The following is a 20,361-nucleotide window of genomic DNA, read 5'->3' on the forward strand; positions in this document are numbered from 1 at the left end:
TCTTGTGCACTGACTGGTAACATAAAATTAGACATCGATGATAGATGCAACTTCTGGGTGTCAAAAGTGATATTGATCACAAACAATCTGTGAGATCATTTATCTCGTACATTTTATGCATTCATCCTGTTAAATCAGCTAAATAGTTTTTGGGTTTTTTTTTCCAAGTAAACTCTGGTAAAATTCGGGCTATCCAGGATAACTTCTGTCTTTTCATTTTAACAGTGATTGAATTGGTATCCATTAGACCTTTGTAGCCATGTTTATTAAGTTGTGGCAAACTGGCAATGTGTGTACCATCCATACCTGTGTCTGTGCTTGACCTGTGCTTCAGAGACAGCTCAGCTCTGAATGATCCAATAAAGCCAGTCCTCCCTAGTCATTCCATTTTCCTTTTGCCTTACGTCCAGTTCAAACATTTTCATGCTGTCCATAGTGAGCTGCTCTCTTTTCACATCTACATGCACCTTTGACAGTGCTACTATTGTAATGACGTATACTTAAAGTCTGCTTGAAAAGTCGTTCCATGCCCCTGATGATGTCAATCAGTCAGTCAATCAAAGTTTATTTATATAGCCTTTTATAACAGCGCAAAGAGTGACCAAAGAGCTTCACCGTGAAAAACAAGAGAATAACTTGAAAACAACACAGATAAAAGGTTAAAATTTTCTTTGCATACCAGTGGAATCATAATGTAATGACTGAAGTTCAATAAAAAGTTATAACTTAACAGATACGTTTCAAAAAATAAAGTAACCTGAAGTCTACATCTGCTGATTTAAACTTTAAACTGTCATCACATCAGTATGTAATATGCCTAGATCTACCATTAACTTCGGGGAGCTTTAATGGAGGCTGATGTACAGACTAGATTCTGAAATAAATAGATTTTACTATCTTCTGTATTTTGGGAAACACAGAAAAGTAAAATTGTATTCAGCATAAAGCACCTCAGAAACAAACTGTCTAACCAGATAGTTACTCTGGATGGCATTGGCTTAGCATCCAGTTCTACTGTTATGAACCTTGGAGTTATTTTTGATCAGGATATGTCCTTTAACTCACACAAAAAAACATGTTTGTGGAACAAACTTCATTTACCTGCCAATATTGTCAAAATCTGGAATATCCAGTCTTAGAGTGATTCTGAAAAATGAGTCCATGCAAAATTTCTAGGCTGGACTGTTATAATTCCTTATTATCAGAATCCACATCAACAATTCTCTTAGAAGCCTCCAGCTGATCCAAAATTCTGCAAATAGAGTTCTGACAGGAACCAGTAATGGAGATCATATTTGTCCAATATCAGCTTCTCTTCATTGGCTCCATGTAAAATCCAGGATCAAATTTCATTTCCTTTTCCGCACATGCAAAGCTGTTAATTACTAAGCATCTCTGTATCTTAAAGAACTTACTGTAACGTATTGCCTTAACTGATTAGTTGGCTCTCAGGCTACAGGTTCAGTAGTGTTTCCCACACCCCCTCTAAAATGATTTGTGGCTCGGTTATTTTTTGAAAAGAGATGCCAAATTCAACAGGAAACACAACACTGATCTTTGCATTCATTTTACACTTAGCGTACAAACCACCTGTAAAATTAATTCTGAGTTTAGTCTCATTACATTGCTGTTAAGCAAAATCCTCTGTGTTAAAATCAAAGCATCACAAACATAAACCCCTTTCTGCTGCCCAAATGCTTACCGTTTGTCTGTTTAAAAGCATCTGCACCTGTTTATCTCTACATGTTTGAATCTGTATATACAACATGCAGATTAGTGTTTGTCTGCATGGAAGCATACCAAACTTTCTTCCCTGTCAGGATGCTTTAGTCTTATGCACTGCTCTGATGTGATAAATCAATCCCACGCACAGCATCCGGCAACTGAATCATGCTGTTCACAAGGCAGGGTGAACTCATTCACTCTGAAGCAGATAATGTTTCCTGTGATCTTGCACTGAAATCTCCAAACCCGTCTTTGAAAGCTTCCCATACAACAGATCCTCTTCCATCAGATCTACAGATTACCTGCAGCCCATTTCAGACTCTTCTTGGCAACATCAACAAGTGCCACAAAGGAAAAACAGCTTAGGACCAGATCAGTGACATCTGCCTGTTTGTCATGATAGTGTGGCTTTCATTTGCTCCATGTTCTACACTCCTGCTTTCCTAAATATTCATTGTCACGCATGTTTGAAATAGAATGCATTGTGAAACACACTTCTTCCTTTTGTTTTAAATGTTGGCACTGATTGTGAAAACTGCTGTAAAGGCAGATACTTCAGCTCCCATGGTTTTCATACGATAACAGTGCACTGCAGTTGGTGTAAATAATATCCAGAGCAAAGGTGTTTATAAAATCCACATTCAGTAGCATAATAATAGTTGAAGACAGCAAGTCCACCGTTTTTACACAGAAAGTTTATTTGTTATTGAGAGTGTTAGCCATTTTCTAAAAAGAATTTTGTAATTTTGTTCAAGCATTTTGAGAGAATAATCCCAATACAAGTAAAAGATTTGTGTTTAATCTGTTTGGTCCAAATCAGTCTTGGACATATGCATCTAAGACCATCAAGACATATGGTCATAGACCCAATGTTAGTTGGGGATCACAGTCCTGTGGTTATACACAACACTGTGATTGAGCAAGTCTCCAGTTACAGATACCTCAGGTTCCACATGGACAACAAGTTTACTTGGAACACTCATGTTGATAGGCTGTGCTCTTGGCTCCAACAGCGGCTCTACTTTTTGCGCAGACTTAGGCTACGTTTATACGAGGACCATCTTAACAGAAAACGCAAAAGTGGCGTCTTGTCATTTTACGTTTAGACGAGCGGTTTTGAAGGAAATCTGCATATATACGGTGACTCTATAGTGTGTGGAATTCGATTGGATATGCATGCCAGGCAGCTGGGTGGCGCTGTGATAAAACTCCGCCATGTCTACGCACATGTGTACTATCTCCCTTTTCGGATCTCTGCCGCAGTAAATGTTCATGAATGGAATCTGTACAGATTCTGCATATTTGTTGGTACGAGTCCTGTAGTGTACATAGAGCTGCCAGAGTTGCTTGAAGGTACGAAGGATGGAAATAATCACACATCTTTGTTTACTTCCTTGTACCGGCCGGCAAACCAAAGCACCGGCGCACGTATGTGATGTAATCGCGTACGCGATGTGGTCAGATCTCAGCAAAGTTTTGCGTTTTGCTGTTTAGACGGAAACGTAACGGCGGAGAGTTTTCAACTTTTCCACTCTGGAGGCCGGTTTCAAATTTTTGCGTTTTTAAGCCCCCAAAACGTCGTCCTCGTATAAACAATAGTGTGTTTTGTTGAAATATTTTGACGTTTTTACCTGCAAGCGTCCTCGTGTAAACGGCCCCATAGGCTGTATGGAGTCAGCAGAAAGCTCATGTTCATGTTCTACCAGGCAGTGATTGAGAGTCTGCTAAGGCATGGCATGAGTGCCTGTTATGTAAACCTCACTGTGCAGTCAAAAACAAAATTACAAAGACAAATCAACAGTGCGATGAAAATCATGGGGGTGAAGAATCATCAATACCTCAATGCACTATATGAGCAATCTGTTCTGAGACAGGCTCGGAAGATACTGGCTCACCACTCACGTGCTCTATCCAGGATATGATCTGATACCCTCTGGGAAGAGATACAGGGTACATAGCACCTGGAGACAATTTGGCTGTAATTGGCGCTATATAAATAACATTGAATTGAAATTCTTACCAAAATTGGTAATTCTTTTAAATATGGACGCCTGAGAATTAATATGGTGCTGTATGTTTGATAACCTTTGTATTCTATGTGATGTATGATGTATGGAATATGTACACACGTGGACAAAATTGTTGGTACCCCTCAGTTAAAGAAGGAAAAACCCACAATTCTCACTGAAATCACTTGAAACTCACAAAAGTAACAATAAATAAAAATTTATTGAAAATTAAATAATCAAAATCAGCCATCACTTTTGAATTGTTGATTAACATAATTATTTAAAAAAACAAACTAATGAAATAGGGCTGGACAAAAATGATGGTACCCATAACTTAATATTTTGTTGCACAACCTTTTGAGGCAATCACTGCAATTAAACGATTTCTGTATTTGTCAATGAGCGTTCTGCAGCTGTCAACAGGTATTTTGGCCCACTCCTCGTGAGCAAACAGCTCCAGTTGTCTCAGGTTTGATGGGTGTCTTCTCCAAATGGCATGTTTCAGCTCCTTCCACATATGTTCAATGGGATTCAGATCTGGGCTCATAGAAGGCCACTTTAGAATAGTCCAACGCTTTTCTCTCAGCCATTCTTGGGTGTTTTTGGCTGTGTGTTTTGGATCGTTGTCCTGTTGGAAGACCCATGACCTGCGACTGAGACCAAGCTTTCTGACACCAGGCAGCACATTTCTCTCCAGAATGCCTTGATAGTCTTCAGATTTCATCGTACCTTGCACACTTTCAAGACACCCTGTGCCAGATGCAGCAAAGCAGCCCCAAAACATTACTGAGCCTCCTCCATGTTTCACCGTAGGGACAGTGTTCTTTTCTTCGTATGCTTGGTTTTTGAGTCTATGAAAATAGAGTTGATGTGCCTTACCAAAAAGCTCCAGTTTGGTCTCATCTGTCCAAAGGACATTCTCCCAGAAGCTTTGTGGCTTGTCAACATGCATTTTTGCAAATTCCAGTCTGGCTTTTTTATGAGTTTTTTTCAGCAGTGGTGTCCTCCTTGGTCGTCTCCCATGAAGTCCACTTTGGCTCAAACAACGACGAATGGTGCGATCTGACACTGATGTACCTTGGCCTTGGAGTTCACCTTTAATTTCTTTGGAGGTTGCTCTGGGCTCTTTGGATACAATTCGAACGATCCGTCTCTTCAATTTGTCATCAGTTTTCCTCTTGCGGCCACGTCCAGGGAGGTTGGCTACTGTCCCGTGGGTCTTGAACTTCTGAATAATATGAGCCACTGTTGTCACAGGAACTTCAAGCTGTTTAGAGATGGTCTTATAGCCTTTACCTTTAAGATGTTTGTCTATAATTTTTTTTCGGATGTCCTGGGACAATTCTCTCCTTCGCTTTCTGTTGTCCATGTTCAGTGTGGTACACACCTTTTCACCAAACAGCAGGGTGACTACTTGTCTCCCTTTAAATAGGCAGACTGACTGATTATGAGTTTGGAAACACCTGTGATGTCAATTAAATGACACACCTGAGTTAATCATGTCACTCTGGTCAAATAGTTTTCAATCTTTTATAGAGGTACCATCATTTTTGTCCAGGCCTGTTTCATTAGTTTGTTTTTTTAAATAATTATGTTAATCAACAATTCAAAAGTAATGGCTGTTTTTGATTATTTAATTTTCAATAAATTTTTATTTATTGTTACTTTTGTGAGTTTCAAGTGATTTCAGTGAGAATTGTGGGTTTTTCCTTCTTTAACTGAGGGGTACCAACAATTTTGTCCACGTGTGTATTACTTTTTTTTCTTTTTTTAAGGCACTTCAGGACAAGTCCAAGACAAATTTCCTTACGGGGACAATAAAGTATATCCTATCCTATCCTACATCTGTGGACTAGATGGAAATGGACAAAAATGCACATGTGGACGAGCCCAAAAACCTGAAATCTTAAAAAAAAAACATCCAGAGACCTAATGGATGTAATGCTTTTAAGTATTGCATCTTTGACTTGAGCACAAGAGCATGATTAGGTCGTGTCTCATTCTGAAATTATGCAACCACTGCTCCTATGGTGACAAGTTTACATGCACCAGTCAAGTATAACTGAACACATGACCAAATGTCAGACTTTTCATGAAAAGTTCAGAAATTCATCATCTACCCATCCATTATCTATACACCGCTTAATCCTCATTAGGGTCACATGGGGGCTGAAGTCTATCCCAGTTGACTTAAAGTGAAGACAGGGGACACCCTAGACAGGTCACCAGTCTATTATAGGGCAAAACATAGAGACAAACAATCACATTCACACCCACGGACAATTGAGAATTATCACTTAACCTCAGCATGTTTTTGAACTGTGGAAAAGTGCTGAAGTATCCGGAGAAAACCCACATGTGCACAAGGAGACCATGCAAACTCTATGTAGAAAGATCTCAAGCCCAGACTGGGACTGTGCAGCCCATAAATTCATTATGCTTTATATATATATATATATATATATATATATATATATATATATATATTTAAAAAGAACAACTTAATAAAGAATCTAAAGCAACATATCCACATTGGTATTGCATACGCCTATGTCTACAGCACTGTGTCATTATCATTCTGCTGTATGGGCTAACCTATCTAACTGCTGTCAACTTGGGCAGTGCTAAATCCGTGATTCAGTGTTGATTCCACTGCAGAATAGTAATGAAGGAGTCATTTTAGTTCAACAGGCAGAAGACCACAATCAACACACTGGATAATTCACTGAAAAAAAACAGAAAAAAAACCAAGCATGAGTGCCATCTTGAACAATCCAAATCTTCAGCAGAGCTTAAAATTTTTACCTTTTGCAATAAGAATCACTCTTAGGTGCGCTCTTCAAGTGCAATTTCTTTTAGTACAATCGCAGCGATAATACTAAAGAAATGGAGGGGAAGAAAGCAATGAAAAACTTAAAATTGATTGGTTCCGTTAAAATATGAATTTTTGAGTATTGGATTGAATTTTGTTAGTTTTTCTTGTTTACATGTAAGTTTACATGTAAGAGGCTGTAATTGTGAAGATTACTGTCTGTCAGTCATGATGCTGTTCACTCGGTGCATAACTTTACTTCCGTTCTCCTTCCGCATTCTCGTGTGTGAGCGTCTTTACTTCCGGACTGTCGAGATGGCGATGTTTTTGACACAATGCCTCCAAGACCTGCCCAAGCTTACCATATCAGATGTCCACAGACTCATCCGAAAGGAGTGCTCTACCCCCCCGGAGTAAACGGGAAAAGGGGTACAAGATGTACCTGTCCAGTCATATTGACAATTATGAAGGTAAGTTTGAGCAAGACAGCGCTGTGCTAATGCTAAGCTAGCGGTAGCAATGAAGCTAACATTTAGGTTAGTTGTCCTGTACAGGTTTAAGGTCTGAAGAATTATTTTTTAACGTATTGAAAAGAGGAACAGTGTGTCTTGTCTAACATTCTATGAATGATGTTGAATCAGCTTCCTCGCTGGCTCAGACAGCATTAGTGTTTTGCTAGTAGCTAACTAGCGGTAACAGCTGGACAACCAAATACCAGACGATTACTAGTAGCTGTAGTATAGCTGTACAAGCAGTAGGAGTATTACTAAAACTACACGCAGCAGTAATAGTAATACCAAAAGTTCAAGCAGCAGCAGTAGTATAAATAGCCATTAGAGTCGTAGAAGTAGTATCAGCACTTGTAATAGTACTACAAGTTGTAGTAGCAGTGCCAGTATCATTAGCAATAGTCAGTGTACTACCACTACTACTAAGAGTAGTTGAATTACTATTAATACCACCAATACTACCAATAGTAGTTAGAAAGCCTAGCTCATATATATCCAGATTACCATCTATGTTCTTCCTCCAAACTCATTTTATGATTGGGATTACAGGCAATTCTTTAGGACTGCTCTCAAATAATTGAAATGTTACTAAACAAGGCTATACTTATCAAATTAAATAGCTTTGGTCTCTAGTATATTGGCTGATTCTGTTCTTTGTACTTAATTTATTAGCATGATTTCTTTTTAAATATGTTGTTGTGTACAGACTTATTTACTTCTCTGTCTACTTTTTTCTTTACTCCATGTAGGTTTCCCAAAGACTATGGGTTGAGGAAGAAGTGGGAAGCAGCTCTGAGGAGAGAGGGGTTTGCTGTAAATATATAACAGCGTAGAGAGAGAGATAAATAAATATTAATAATAATTCTGTTGTTTATTGTAATTGTGTTGTTTTTTGTAAATGAAAATAAACTCTACCCTATTCTAGTTTGTCTCTTTGTTATATGTATATAACAGCCGAAAGAGAGAAATATTAAAAAATTCTAATTGTGTTGTTTATTGTAAATGTCAATAAACTCTATCCTGTTCTAGTCGAGATCCTTGTTATATGTATATAACAGCCTATATATATATATATATATATATATATATGGCATGCCGTTTAGGAAATTATATATATATAATGAAACTTGATATATATATAATGAAACTTGATATATATATAATGAAAGTCGATATATATATAACGAAACTTGATATATATATAATGAAACTTGATATATATATATAATGAAAGTCGATATATATATAATGAAACTTGATATATATATATAATGAAAGTCGATATATATATAATGAAACTTGATATATATATAATGAAACTTGATATATATATATATATATATATATATATATATATATATCGACTTTCATTATATATATATCAACTTTCATTATATATATATCAAGTTTCATTATATATATATCGACTTTCATTATATATATATCAACTTTCATTATATATATATCGACTTTCATTATATATATATCAACTTTCATTATATATATATCAACTTTCATTATATATATATATCGACTTTCATTGTATATATATATATATCAACTTTCATTATATATATATCAAATCTTTTTTCCTACCGAGCCCCGGAAGGGACATGTCCGTATGGCGAAGCGACAATGAAGGACACTCACCCGGACGAGAATTTTATTGAGTTTTATTTTGAAATCGGCCTGAAATACACAGACATTCAAGCAGTGCGATGCGCTAAGAGTCTGCCATGCAGACCAGCGATCCTGATAATGGTAAGTTTTATTTCTCCAACATCCTGCTGTTATCCTACTATGAATACGCTCGCTACAACAGTCCCACATCAGTATTATGAACGTTCCGCCAGCTAACGCGGTCCGGACACCGGATCACTGATTAGAGGTTGGCGTTGAACTATTGTTTGCCAGCCAGTTAGCCGCTGGTAAGCTAACAAGCTATGAAACAACTCCTTATAAAACCGGAGGAAAGCAGCAGCAATATTTCAGTCCAAGACCTGTATTCAGAACCTCCCACGCTGTTACACAATGACCCATTAATCATATTACTGAACTATATGGTTATCATTGAAATTTTCCTTGAAGAACCAGTGAACTCTTTGCGAACACATTTTAATTTATGTGTTGATTATGTTTCGTATCAGTAATACAAGTCTAAAAAACTGATTCAAATGATCAAGTTAACACAATGAAGTAAAGAGTACTGGTAATCTGCAGCTATTTTCATAATTTCAAGGTAAAATTCTGATGTGTGATTTTCTAGCTTTGCAGATGTGGAAATCCAATGCACTGATTTCTTATACACAGATGCTTTTGGTGTTTTTTGTTGTAAAATAAAACAAGGCATTTATCACTGTTGGAAATTATTACAGGTATTATTTGTAACACTTTCTAACATTGTATGGACAAAGCAATAAATCAGTTAATGGATAAAATCATTTGTATTACAGATGCTATCAACAGCATGTCTTGTTCATTTTATTTAGTTGTCGGCCTTGGATGATGAGGTCCAGTTACCAGGAGCACTAGTCTGCAGCTTACTGGTTCCGTCCTGCAGCTCCTCCACGCCGTCCTCCTCTCTACAGACCAAATCAAGTAAGATCTGTTTAGACTATGCAGACATCAACATGATCAGTATGTTATCTTTTGACCCATCCTAAAATCACAAAATAGAACATTTACTTTAAGTTAACTGTGTTTATGAAAATAGAAAATAATTACTGACAACTAGTACTTTTTGGTGCTTTTATGCAGGAAAAGGGAACCAGGAAGCTGCTGTGGATCCTCTGCAGTATCTGGAGAGGTCAGAGGAATGGTTCTTGGAACAGATCGGAAGACACCAAGACGTGACCTCTGCCATTCTCCAGAACATCCAGAAGATGAATGAAAACCTTGGTTGCACTAATGGGACGCATGGCGTCGGTGCTGGAGCAACTGTCCCAGAATTAAACTGCATTGTTGACTATTGGCTTTTCTAGAAAATAAATCTTTTTTAGTACTTCACCTGTTTTGTATTTTACTCATGCACTTTGGGTGAATAAACAGAAATTTGTGATGAGAGATGCAAATTTTGTCTATAATCTACAGAGACTTTATTCAGTGTTCAGTGCACACTTTTGTTACACACATTTTGACAGATAAGCAGTTGTGCTTTTCAAGCAGATTTTAGTCAGAAACATCAGTAGCATATGTTTTTTTTTACTGTTACACCAATCTAGGTAGATAAACTGCACTACTGCAGCAGACATATTATTGAAATGTGCTTCTATTATGTGTCTACATACACTGCTCACAAATAGTTATTCAACTTTTGGGTGAAATTGATGGAAAATATAAAAAGTGCATGCTTTAGTGATATATCATAAAAATAGGGTATTTAACTAGAAACATGCAATAGTGATTTCCTCATCTCAAAAAATTTATTGAATCAAAAGCTAACAACAGTGGAGGGTATGTCACAATAAAAATGTCTCAGTTTGGACAGAACAGCAGCCTTCAGCTGAAATCCAGTACAATTGTGTCCCACCAGTGGCGTGATCATGGATGTGTCCAGGCAGCAGCTGACCTCTGCCTCGTAATTAGCCTTAAGACCAGCTATAAAGATAAACATAGATATTATCATTATCATCAACATATGGTGCATGTGTTTAACCTTTAAGCTATGTAGGGATGCAAATGTAGTCGAAGCTAAGTAGCTAAGCTAATGCTAACACGTTCAGTGTTCAGAATCAAAACATCTCTAAAAATTACCTGTTTTCTCAAACGTAGTCGCCGTTCCCTGTGACAACCATGAAGACAGATAATCACAGAAGAGCTCATCTGAAGAGCAAATGTCCAATAAGGTTCCTGTTTTTGTTTGCCATGTCCTTCCAGGGCTCAGTAGGAAAAAGTCTGAATATATGGAATGAAACTTTGAATAGATGGAATGAAAATCTGAACATTCTATATTCCGACTTTCATTATATATATATCTCAAGTTTCATTATATATATATCAAGTTTCATTATATATATATCAAGTTTCATTATATATATATCAAGTTTCATTATATATATATCGACTTTCATTATATATATGTCAAGTTTCATTATATATATATCAAGTTTCATTATATATATATCGACTTTCATTATATATATATCAAGTTTCATTATATATATATATCAAGTTTCATTATATATATATCGACTTTCATTATATATATATCGACTTTCATTATATATATATCAAGTTTCATTATATATATATCGACTTTCATTATATATATATCAAGTTTCATTATATATATATCGACTTTCATTATATATATATCAACTTTCATTATATATATATCAAGTTTCATTATATATATATCAAGTTTCATTATATATATATCGACTTTCATTATATATATAATTTCCTAAACGGCATGCCATATATATATATATATATATATATACATATATATATATATATATATGCATGTATCTTGTTACTATGCATTTAGTTACTGCAGGGAAATCGTTAATTAAATGTCAGATTTATTTGTGTCCTTTGATCCATGTTGTTCTTCATTCATTCTCCAGCATGGTTTGCTGTGTGTCATAAAGATGCTGCTGTTGTTCTGAGAAGCCTTTATGAGTGTTTTGTTTTCCACTCACACCGAGTTGAGAATATAAACCTGTTGGCTGAAGTCATCAAGAGAAAACAAATAGACAAACAATCACACTCACATTCACACCTACAGACAATTTAGAGTAACCAATTAACCTCAGCATATTTTTGGACTGTGGGAGGGAGCTGGAGTGCCCGGACAAAAACCCACGCACAGGGAGAACATGCAAACTCCATGCAGAAAGATCCCAGGCCGGGACTTGAACCAGGGATCTTCTTGCTGCAAGGCAAAAGTGCTAAGCAGACTACACTGTAAAATGTAATTGTATATCATACTTAAAATATAAAGTGACCTTAACTTATTTCAGCTTACTCTGTTGAGTCTCCTCACTTAAACCTAGTAAAGACAACTTTCTACTGAGGCAAGTAAACAAACTTGTCAGCAGCAAGTTACCTATACTTTGAAGTATGAGTGAGCAAGAAGCGTCTGCTCAACCTGGAGAAACTCGGCAGCTTTCGGCACCATTCGGCATTTCTCGTTGAGTGCACATGCGCAGTTGCCATGTTTTGAATCAGGCGGTCAAATCTCAAGCGGGAAGAGACGTACTACTCCTGCATATTGTCACGGTAAGTTTAACTGGTTTTATTGATTGCAAATGCATTGTCGTTTTTATTTGTAATGTCATTTATTCGTTAGTTCAAGTTTGGAGGTGAACTTTGTGTTATTGATTTAGCCGTGGCTGGGACTTTCAAGCCGAAATTCTGAAGTTTATTTAGTGGCGTTTTGTTGTTGCTCGAGTCGGTCCTCACAATGCCGCGTTTATATCAAACGTGAGCTAACGTTAACGTAAAGATTAATGTTAGCATTTGCAAGCTAAAGTCAACCAACCCTTCATGTAACGTTACGCGATGCAAACAGATAACTGGAGCTTCAGCGTGCTTATTAACGGTTGAAAAAGCAACTCTGCTGATCTTTCAGGGTCACTCTTCAACAAAGAATGAGTTTGTCGTTGTCCATTGCTCCTTTTTAACTTGGTAGAGATGCTTTTAGTTTACTGTTGTCCCTTTTTAAACTGGTCACATATGTAACAGTTTAACTGACTGATTTTGTTGTTTCTTTTGTAGGCTTTCATTTCTGAAGACTGAAACCTAGCTATGCATTGGAAGTGTAAGTACTGCTTGTTTTCTTCTGAAAAGAGGGCTCAATTATTCAAACACTACCGCTTAAAACATGGAAGCTATGCCAGGACTAGTCCAATTCCATGCCTCCACACAGATTGTCTGTGTTCATTCAAGTCATTTAATGCCCTAAAAGTGCATCTAACAAGAAATCACTCCCATGAAGTACATGATGGGCAGATGAGTGGAGCTGATGAAATCCCTGTGATATTCCATTGTCCTCTTTGCAATTTTGAAGAACCCTGCACAGAACTGACTTTTTTTTCCCATTTGCGCCAACATCTTAAAAATAAGGAAACTGTGAAATGTCCATATGAAAGCTGCATTTTTGAGAGCAACGTCTACTCAACATTTAATGCTCATAAATGTAAAGAGCATCGGCTTCCCAGTCAGAAGCGGTTGAAACCTGACATTGCCTTGAGCAGTACACCTCACAATTCAGATCCAGATGTGGAACAAGATGTACAAGAAGTTGAGGATTTTTCAAGTGAGGAAGAAGCGAAAATTGAAAATTTGGATCACTTACAGCATCAACTGGAGCATAATTTAGCCTCACTCTTTCTTAAACTGCAGGCGATCTTGCATGTATCTGACATGGCAGTACAGGAGGTAATTCAACAGCTAAACCAGCTTGTTCTTCTCTCAGAGCCCCTTTTGCATAATGCCATTCAGCAAATTCTCAGTGAACATGGTGTCAGTGACGATTCAGTTGTGAGAAAGATTGTGAATGCTGTCAAAGAGAATAACCTGTTATTGAAAATGACTGATGCTGGCCAGTCACTGTCCACAGCTAATAAAAGAGCCTCCTACTTTCAGAGGGAATTTCCTATGGTCATGCCAGTTGAATACAAACTTGAAAAAGACTTACAATCACTCTCTTATGTGCCAATTCTGAAAATGTTACAAAAACTATTAAACAGAGCTGATGTTCTAGATAAAATTCTCACACATGAGTGCACCGTTGATGGATTTAACACTTATAGAGATGGCACTCACTATCGCAGGAATGATTTTTTTAAGACTGAGACCTTAAGGATTGCACTTGGCCTTTACATTGATGAATTTGAGATAGCCAATCCTCTGGGCACTTCCAAAAAAAAACACAAACTGTGTGGTATTTATTGGGTTCTTGCCAATCTTCCCTCAAAACATTGCTCCTGTCTCCACTCTATTCAGCTAGCAATATTGTGCAGAGCAAGTGCAATCAAACAGCATGGCTATGCAGCTGTCCTTCATCCACTTCTTCATGATCTGGTCACTCTTGAAAAACACGGTGTCTATGTTGAGCAGTTAGGCGAGTGTGTGAAAGGAACTGTGCTCTATGTGTCAGCCGATAACTTAGGTGCTCATTCTTTGGCTGGTTTTCAGGAGAGTTTCACAGTGCAGCACCCCTGTCGATTTTGCATGGTGAAGAGGAGTGACATCCAGCAGAGAGAGGTCCGATCAGGAGCATATGAGTACAGAACCAGGCAGGATCATGACAGGCAAGTTTCTGAAGTGTTAGAAAATCCAAATCTGGTGAAAGAGTATGGTGTGAAAGGCCCTTGTGTTTTAAGCGACAATCTTGAACATTTCCACACTGTCAAAGGCTTTCCACCTGACATAATGCATGACCTCTTGGAAGGTATTATCCCTGTTGAGATGTCTCTGTGCATTAATGACTTGATCTCCAAGAAGTACATCACCCTTGAGTCCTTGAACAAAGTCATCAAACATTTTCCTTACAAATTCACTGACAGGACTGATCAGCCTCAGGTTATCCCAGCCACATTTGCCTCTAGAGGTACAATTGGCGGTAACGGCCATGAAAACTGGGCACTCACAAGACTTCTTCCACTCATGATTGGTTTTGATGTCCCAGAGAATGATCCAACATGGGAAATTTTAATGCTTTTGAAGGACATCGTAGAACTGTCAGCATCATTCAGACTAACAGAAGATTCTCTTGACTTCCTTGATGCCAAGATCTCAGAGCACAGAGGTTTACTTTTAACAGTATTCCCTCACTTCACATTGCGCCCAAAGCACCACTTTGTGGAACATTATCCACAGTTGATAAGGATGTATGGGCCGCTCAGACATATGTGGACAATGCGCTTTGAGGGAAAACATAAATTCTTCAAACAAGTCATTCACAACACAAAGAACTTCAAAAACGTCCCACAAACTCTGGCTGTCCGGCATCAGAGAATGATGGCATACCATGTAGACTCCTCATTTTTCAAGCCATCCATCCAAATGGACAAGGTGACACTTTCTTTAGTTTCATCTTTACCCGAGAATATTCAGAACTTGTTGAAACAGAGGTATGCATCTCAGAACACTGTCCTTGTAGCATCATCTGTGAGTGTTGATGGCATCAAATACAGTCCAGATATGATTGTGTCTATTGGTGCTTGTTCATGCCTACCTGAATTTAGGCAAATTCACAACATCCTTGTCATTAACAGTGATATTTTGCTTCTGTGCAAACATATGACATCATGGTATAATGAGCATCTGCGTTCTTATGAGCTTTGCAGTCATGTGTCCTCGATGTCAGTCAGCATGCTCTCTGATCTGAATGACCCTTTTCCTCTGGCAGCCTACAGAATCAGGGGCAGAACATTTGTTACCCTTAGACATTATATTTTGTGCTGATTGGATGGTGAAGATTTTTATGTCAAGTGTCATGAGGTAACTGAACTTATTTTTTTCCTATAGAATCACAGCCAACAAAGGAGATGAAACTAAGGATAATTGTCCATGACAATGACATCAGGAAAATTACACTCTCTGGGAAACCACAGACACTTGACTCACTTGTTGAACAGCTTGAGGAGAAGCTGGGTCTTCTGTACAAATTCTCCCTCCAGTATGAGGATCCTGATTTTAACAATGCCTTCGTCAACCTCACTGACATTACTGACCTGCCTGACAAATCCACCCTAAAGATAATCGCACTGGTTCCAGCCCCCACATCAAGCATAGCCAGCACAGCCAGCACCGATGACACCGAGATCCTCTCTTTTTCCTCCCCTGAAAGTCGGTCATCTCTTACTCGCTCTCCATGGCCAGACACTTTTGACATTCCTTATTTTCCTGTGGACATCGAGTACAGATTACGCCAAGGGAATCTTCTGTATATGAGAGACAAGACGTATCTACAGGTATCCAGGGACATGAAGCATGAGATACTTGAAAAACTTGCTGAGGCAATTTACAGCTTCAAGGCATATCCCTGCGATCAAGAATTCAATGATGTTGCAACTGCACTGATTCAAAAACATCCATGCCTCACTGAACCAGGCTCTGTCAATGGATGCAACAGCTGGAAAAATAGCATCAAGTTCAAAATGGGAAACTATCGCACCAAACTGCGACGAGCTGGATGTACAGATGTGACTGTAAATCAAGGGAAAAGAAAAGGCCAAGCTCCTCAGAGAGGCATCAAAAGACCCAAACGGTTTGAAATCAATTTTCTACCCAATTTCCCTGATGGTGAAGATGAGACCAGTATGGAGTTCAAACGAAAGGAACTTGTAGAAGAGATGAAGAAACGTCGTCCACCTGCTGCTCTGATAACCAAAAACATGGACTCGACTTTTGCCTTGAGAAGACAAGAGTTGGTGAACTTGGAGCCTCCAGTGAAAGACACAATGGAAAGGTGGCCAGCACTCTTTACAGAGTGTCAGGTAATTGAACACTCTTCCTCTCTTTTATGCGTTAGTTGTTTGTTTTTTTTTAGTTCTTTGTCTTATCTTTGATTAACTTACGGAATTAGCTTCAATGTCCTACAAGTGAAAAGTAGTCCTAAGATGTTAAAGATTCCTTCCAAACATGTTTTAAGATGTACATAAATTCTTTACTTTTTTTCCACAAAAGTTATCTTGATAAAATCCTTAAAATTATATCTACTACTTCTCGTTGAAATCCCTATTTTTTTCTGCAGTTGAATGCAGAATCCACCTTTCATTGTCAAACTGCACAGTGAAGCCCAAATATTCAACTTCAATAGGAACACTAAGAAAAATGTTTTTGAGTGGAGGTTGACTTCATGATTTAAGAAATTGATCACTGTAAATCTGAGTGCTGAAGTGTCTCATCATATAGTAACAAAACACTTAATCACATGGGCAGAAACAGTATTGTACTGGCCTCCAAAGATTAGATACAGATTTCTATTTTTTGTTATTCTTTAATGTAGGTGAAATATGGCTACATCTTGAATAATAACTTGTCATACTTTTCCTTTAGATTCTGGCAGAGTTCTGTCGCTTGTCAAGCAAAAACCTGAATACAGAATTCTTCAAAGAACTTGACAAATACACTCCTCGCTTCTTTGAGATCTTCAAGACCAAGGGGGGAAGTGTTGGCCAGAAACTTAAGACTTATCTGCAACAAGTCACACCAGAGGTAAGTTTCACGGATACAAAAAAATTCATTTTTTATCATGTGGGGAACAAAAAATGCAACCCCATTGTGTATGCAGAGGTATTAATTGATTGTCCTTAACCACAGAAGTGATGTGTGTTTGATATGATTGTTTTTGTTTTGTTTTTTTCCCCCCAGAGTACAGATGTTACTGCGAAGCGAACAGCTGTCCTCCGTGGCCTTCCTGTCATCCTTGGAGATGAGAACACAGACTTCTTCATGACATGCTTTGTAAGTCGTCTATACTACTAAATTTTTATTCCACACCACAGGATGTCCACTCTATTTAATTCTCCTTATGTTACTTTGATAGCTTTAGGTTAAGTTATTTTACCTCCACACAGCCTCTAATATCAGAATATCACTTACTTTTAGTGGCTGTCTTGTGTTTTCTGCCGTAGAAATTCAAGATAACATCTGATATGTAATTGTGGCTGTATTTCTGCTATTGCTGTTAGGACTGCGATGACCCAGGCATATCTCACACCCCCATTGGAATCCTGACCACTGTTCCTGAGGACGAACAGCTCTCCCTTGACTCACTGCACCTTCAGACTTCAGGTACCGCAATCATTTTGGAAGGAAGAATTGTGATGGATGACCTTGAAAATCTTCCACATGCCATGTGCTTGCTCTTTGGACTTACTTACGCCCTGAATTTGGAGTACCCTCAACAACTGAAGTACACCTTTGACTTCATTCAAAGGGTGCTTCTCTCACTTGGACATAAATCCCTAAAACCAAAAATACAATCACTCAAAAATCTTCTGATGCAATGAGTGAATGTAATCATGATGTGAATGTGACTTGACATCTTGGGTCACATTGATGCCTTTACCCTTATTGGAAAAGTGATATTTTTTTCTTGTTTGAGCCTTTTTTGTGGGAAGGAACCTCATCACCCATTTTAGACTACTGAATGTTTTTTATGTTCATGAGGAGAAAAATGAACACCTACTTTCCTTTTAGCTTTTGTTTTTCCTTTTGTGTTGATGCTGAAATGATCGTGGTGATATTGATTACCAGGTTCTGGAGCAAGTTCTCTCTGACTTAATATATTTCGTAAGTCAAGCTCTGCTGCAGTTCTAAACTCAACCACTAAGAATTAAAATCAGAAAGCTCTTAGCAGTTTTTAGCGGGAGCTGGCTCAAACATAAGAATTACAGTTGCACATTCAGTTGAAATAATAGGTGGATTGTAAACAGTTGAGCAATGTCTGCTGTTCACTTTATTGATGTTAAGATAAATGTTAGACCCTGCAATTGACTACTGAGTTTATCTGTAGTTCACACTATAGTCAACAGAGATATTTAAGCAGGAATTCTCAAAGTTTTACTGGAAGCATGCATTTCATGTCACCTTTACTCAGTGGGTTGCCATTGTAGACTGCACTTTAAGAACCCCTGTATGTAAAGTGTGTTCTGAACAAAAAAGTTAAATTATTAAACTTTGTTTCCATTCAAACTGTTGTCTTTCTTTGTTTCTATAGCTTATCACTTTAAGTTCATCTTACTTGAACATATCAAGGCAATCGGTTTCCTGATATTTTGCTAGTAAGGTGAATGCTTAAACTTGTAAAGTTAACTTATAGTTTACGAGTACTGCTTAATTTACATAACTCATGAATTTAAGTAGACAAAATTGACATTTTATAGTGAAACTATCTAATGATTTTGAGTTAACTTTACTCAAATTTACTGGCACTGTATGACTTGTCTGAATTTATATTTTATAGTTAACCTAACTAATGATTTTTAGTTAACTTCACTCAGGTTTACTGACATTATCTGAGTTGTCTAAACACAGTTATTTTCAGCTTTAACAACTTAAAATGAATTATCTACTTTACTTGGGAATTTTGAGGCAATCGGTTTCCTGACTTTTTTTAAGTAAAGTCAACTTATTACATTTTACAGTGTAGATACGCTAGGGGCTGCACAGTGGTGTAGCACTGTGCAGCCCCTAGCGTATCTAGTCTTCTATATACACACGTGGACAAAATTGTTGGTACCCCTCAGTTAAAGAAGGAAAAACCCACAATTCTCACTGAAATCACTTGAAACTCACAAAAGTAACAATAAATAAAAATTTATTGAAAATTAAATAATCAAAAACAGCCATTACTTTTGAATTGTTGATTAACATAATTATTTAAAAAAACAAACTAATGAAACAGGCCTGGACAAAAATGATGGTACCTCTATAAAAGATTGAAAACTATTTGACCAGAGTGACATGATTAACTCAGGTGTGTCATTTAATTGACATCACAGGTGTTTCCAAACTCATAATCAGTCAGTCTGCCTATTTAAAGGGAGACAAGTAGTCACCCTGCTGTTTGGTGAAAAGGTGTGTACCACACTGAACATGGACAACAGAAAGCGAAGGAGAGAATTGTCCCAGGACATCCGAAAAAAAATTATAGACAAACATCTTAAAGGTAAAGGCTATAAGACCATCTCTAAACAGCTTGAAGTTCCTGTGACAACAGTGGCTCATATTATTCAGAAGTTCAAGACCCACGGGACAGTAGCCAACCTCCCTGGACGTGGCCGCAAGAGGAAAACTGATGACAAATTGAAGAGACGGATCGTTCGAATTGTATCCAAAGAGCCCAGAGCAACCTCCAAAGAAATTAAAGGTGAACTCCAAGGCCAAGGTACATCAGTGTCAGATCGCACCATTCGTCGTTGTTTGAGCCAAAGTGGACTTCATGGGAGACGACCAAGGAGGACACCACTGCTGAAAAAAACTCATAAAAAAGCCAGACTGGAATTTGCAAAAATGCATGTTGACAAGCCACAAAGCTTCTGGGAGAATGTCCTTTGGACAGATGAGACCAAACTGGAGCTTTTTGGTAAGGCACATCAACTCTATGTTCATAGACTCAAAAACCAAGCATACGAAGAAAAGAACACTGTCCCTACGGTGAAACATGGAGGAGGCTCAGTAATGTTTTGGGGCTGCTTTGCTGCATCTGGCACAGGGTGTCTTGAAAGTGTGCAAGGTACGATGAAATCTGAAGACTATCAAGGCATTCTGGAGAGAAATGTGCTGCCTGGTGTCAGAAAGCTTGGTCTCAGTCGCAGGTCATGGGTCTTCCAACAGGACAACGATC

The 20,361-nt window shown here is 37.8% G+C and overlaps 1 protein-coding gene and 1 long non-coding RNA gene across 3 annotated transcripts; both read left to right on the plus strand.

Annotated features, from left to right (window-relative positions):
• The first annotated feature begins 8,648 nt into the window (after nucleotides 1-8,648).
• LOC127537137 (uncharacterized) lies at nucleotides 8,649-10,116 on the plus strand. Its single transcript, XR_007946632.1, has 3 exons — nucleotides 8,649-8,816; nucleotides 9,545-9,653; nucleotides 9,813-10,116. It is a non-coding gene; the product is annotated as an uncharacterized LOC127537137 (long non-coding RNA).
• Nucleotides 10,117-11,986: 1,870 nt separating this feature from the next.
• On the plus strand, nucleotides 11,987-19,154 carry LOC127537122 (sterile alpha motif domain-containing protein 3-like). 2 transcript variants are annotated; one of them, XM_051958934.1, is made up of 7 exons: nucleotides 11,987-12,278; nucleotides 12,777-12,819; nucleotides 14,199-14,314; nucleotides 15,534-16,504; nucleotides 17,067-17,225; nucleotides 17,382-17,474; nucleotides 17,702-19,154. In XM_051958934.1, exons 3-7 carry the CDS (start codon nucleotides 14,284-14,286, stop codon nucleotides 18,020-18,022), a joined length of 1,575 nt encoding a protein of 524 aa, XP_051814894.1. In that variant the 5' UTR covers nucleotides 11,987-12,278; nucleotides 12,777-12,819; nucleotides 14,199-14,283; the 3' UTR covers nucleotides 18,023-19,154. The 2 variants fall into 2 exon arrangements, with proteins under 2 accessions (XP_051814894.1, XP_051814895.1); XM_051958935.1 differs by lacking the exon at nucleotides 14,199-14,314.
• The last annotated feature ends 1,207 nt before the right edge of the window (nucleotides 19,155-20,361 follow it).

The sequence above is a fragment of the Acanthochromis polyacanthus genome, chromosome 14, assembly GCF_021347895.1.
Source record: "Acanthochromis polyacanthus isolate Apoly-LR-REF ecotype Palm Island chromosome 14, KAUST_Apoly_ChrSc, whole genome shotgun sequence".
Classification (NCBI taxonomy): domain Eukaryota; kingdom Metazoa; phylum Chordata; class Actinopteri; family Pomacentridae; genus Acanthochromis; species Acanthochromis polyacanthus.

Coding starts and splice junctions, on each gene's coding strand:
- LOC127537122 (XM_051958934.1), top strand. CDS start 14,284: ATGAGTACAGAACCAGGCAGGATCATGACAG. Junction 16,505..17,066: donor CACTCTTTACAGAGTGTCAG/GTAATTGAACAC, acceptor CTTTTCCTTTAG/ATTCTGGCAGAGTTCTGTCG. Junction 17,226..17,381: donor TGCAACAAGTCACACCAGAG/GTAAGTTTCACG, acceptor TTTTCCCCCCAG/AGTACAGATGTTACTGCGAA.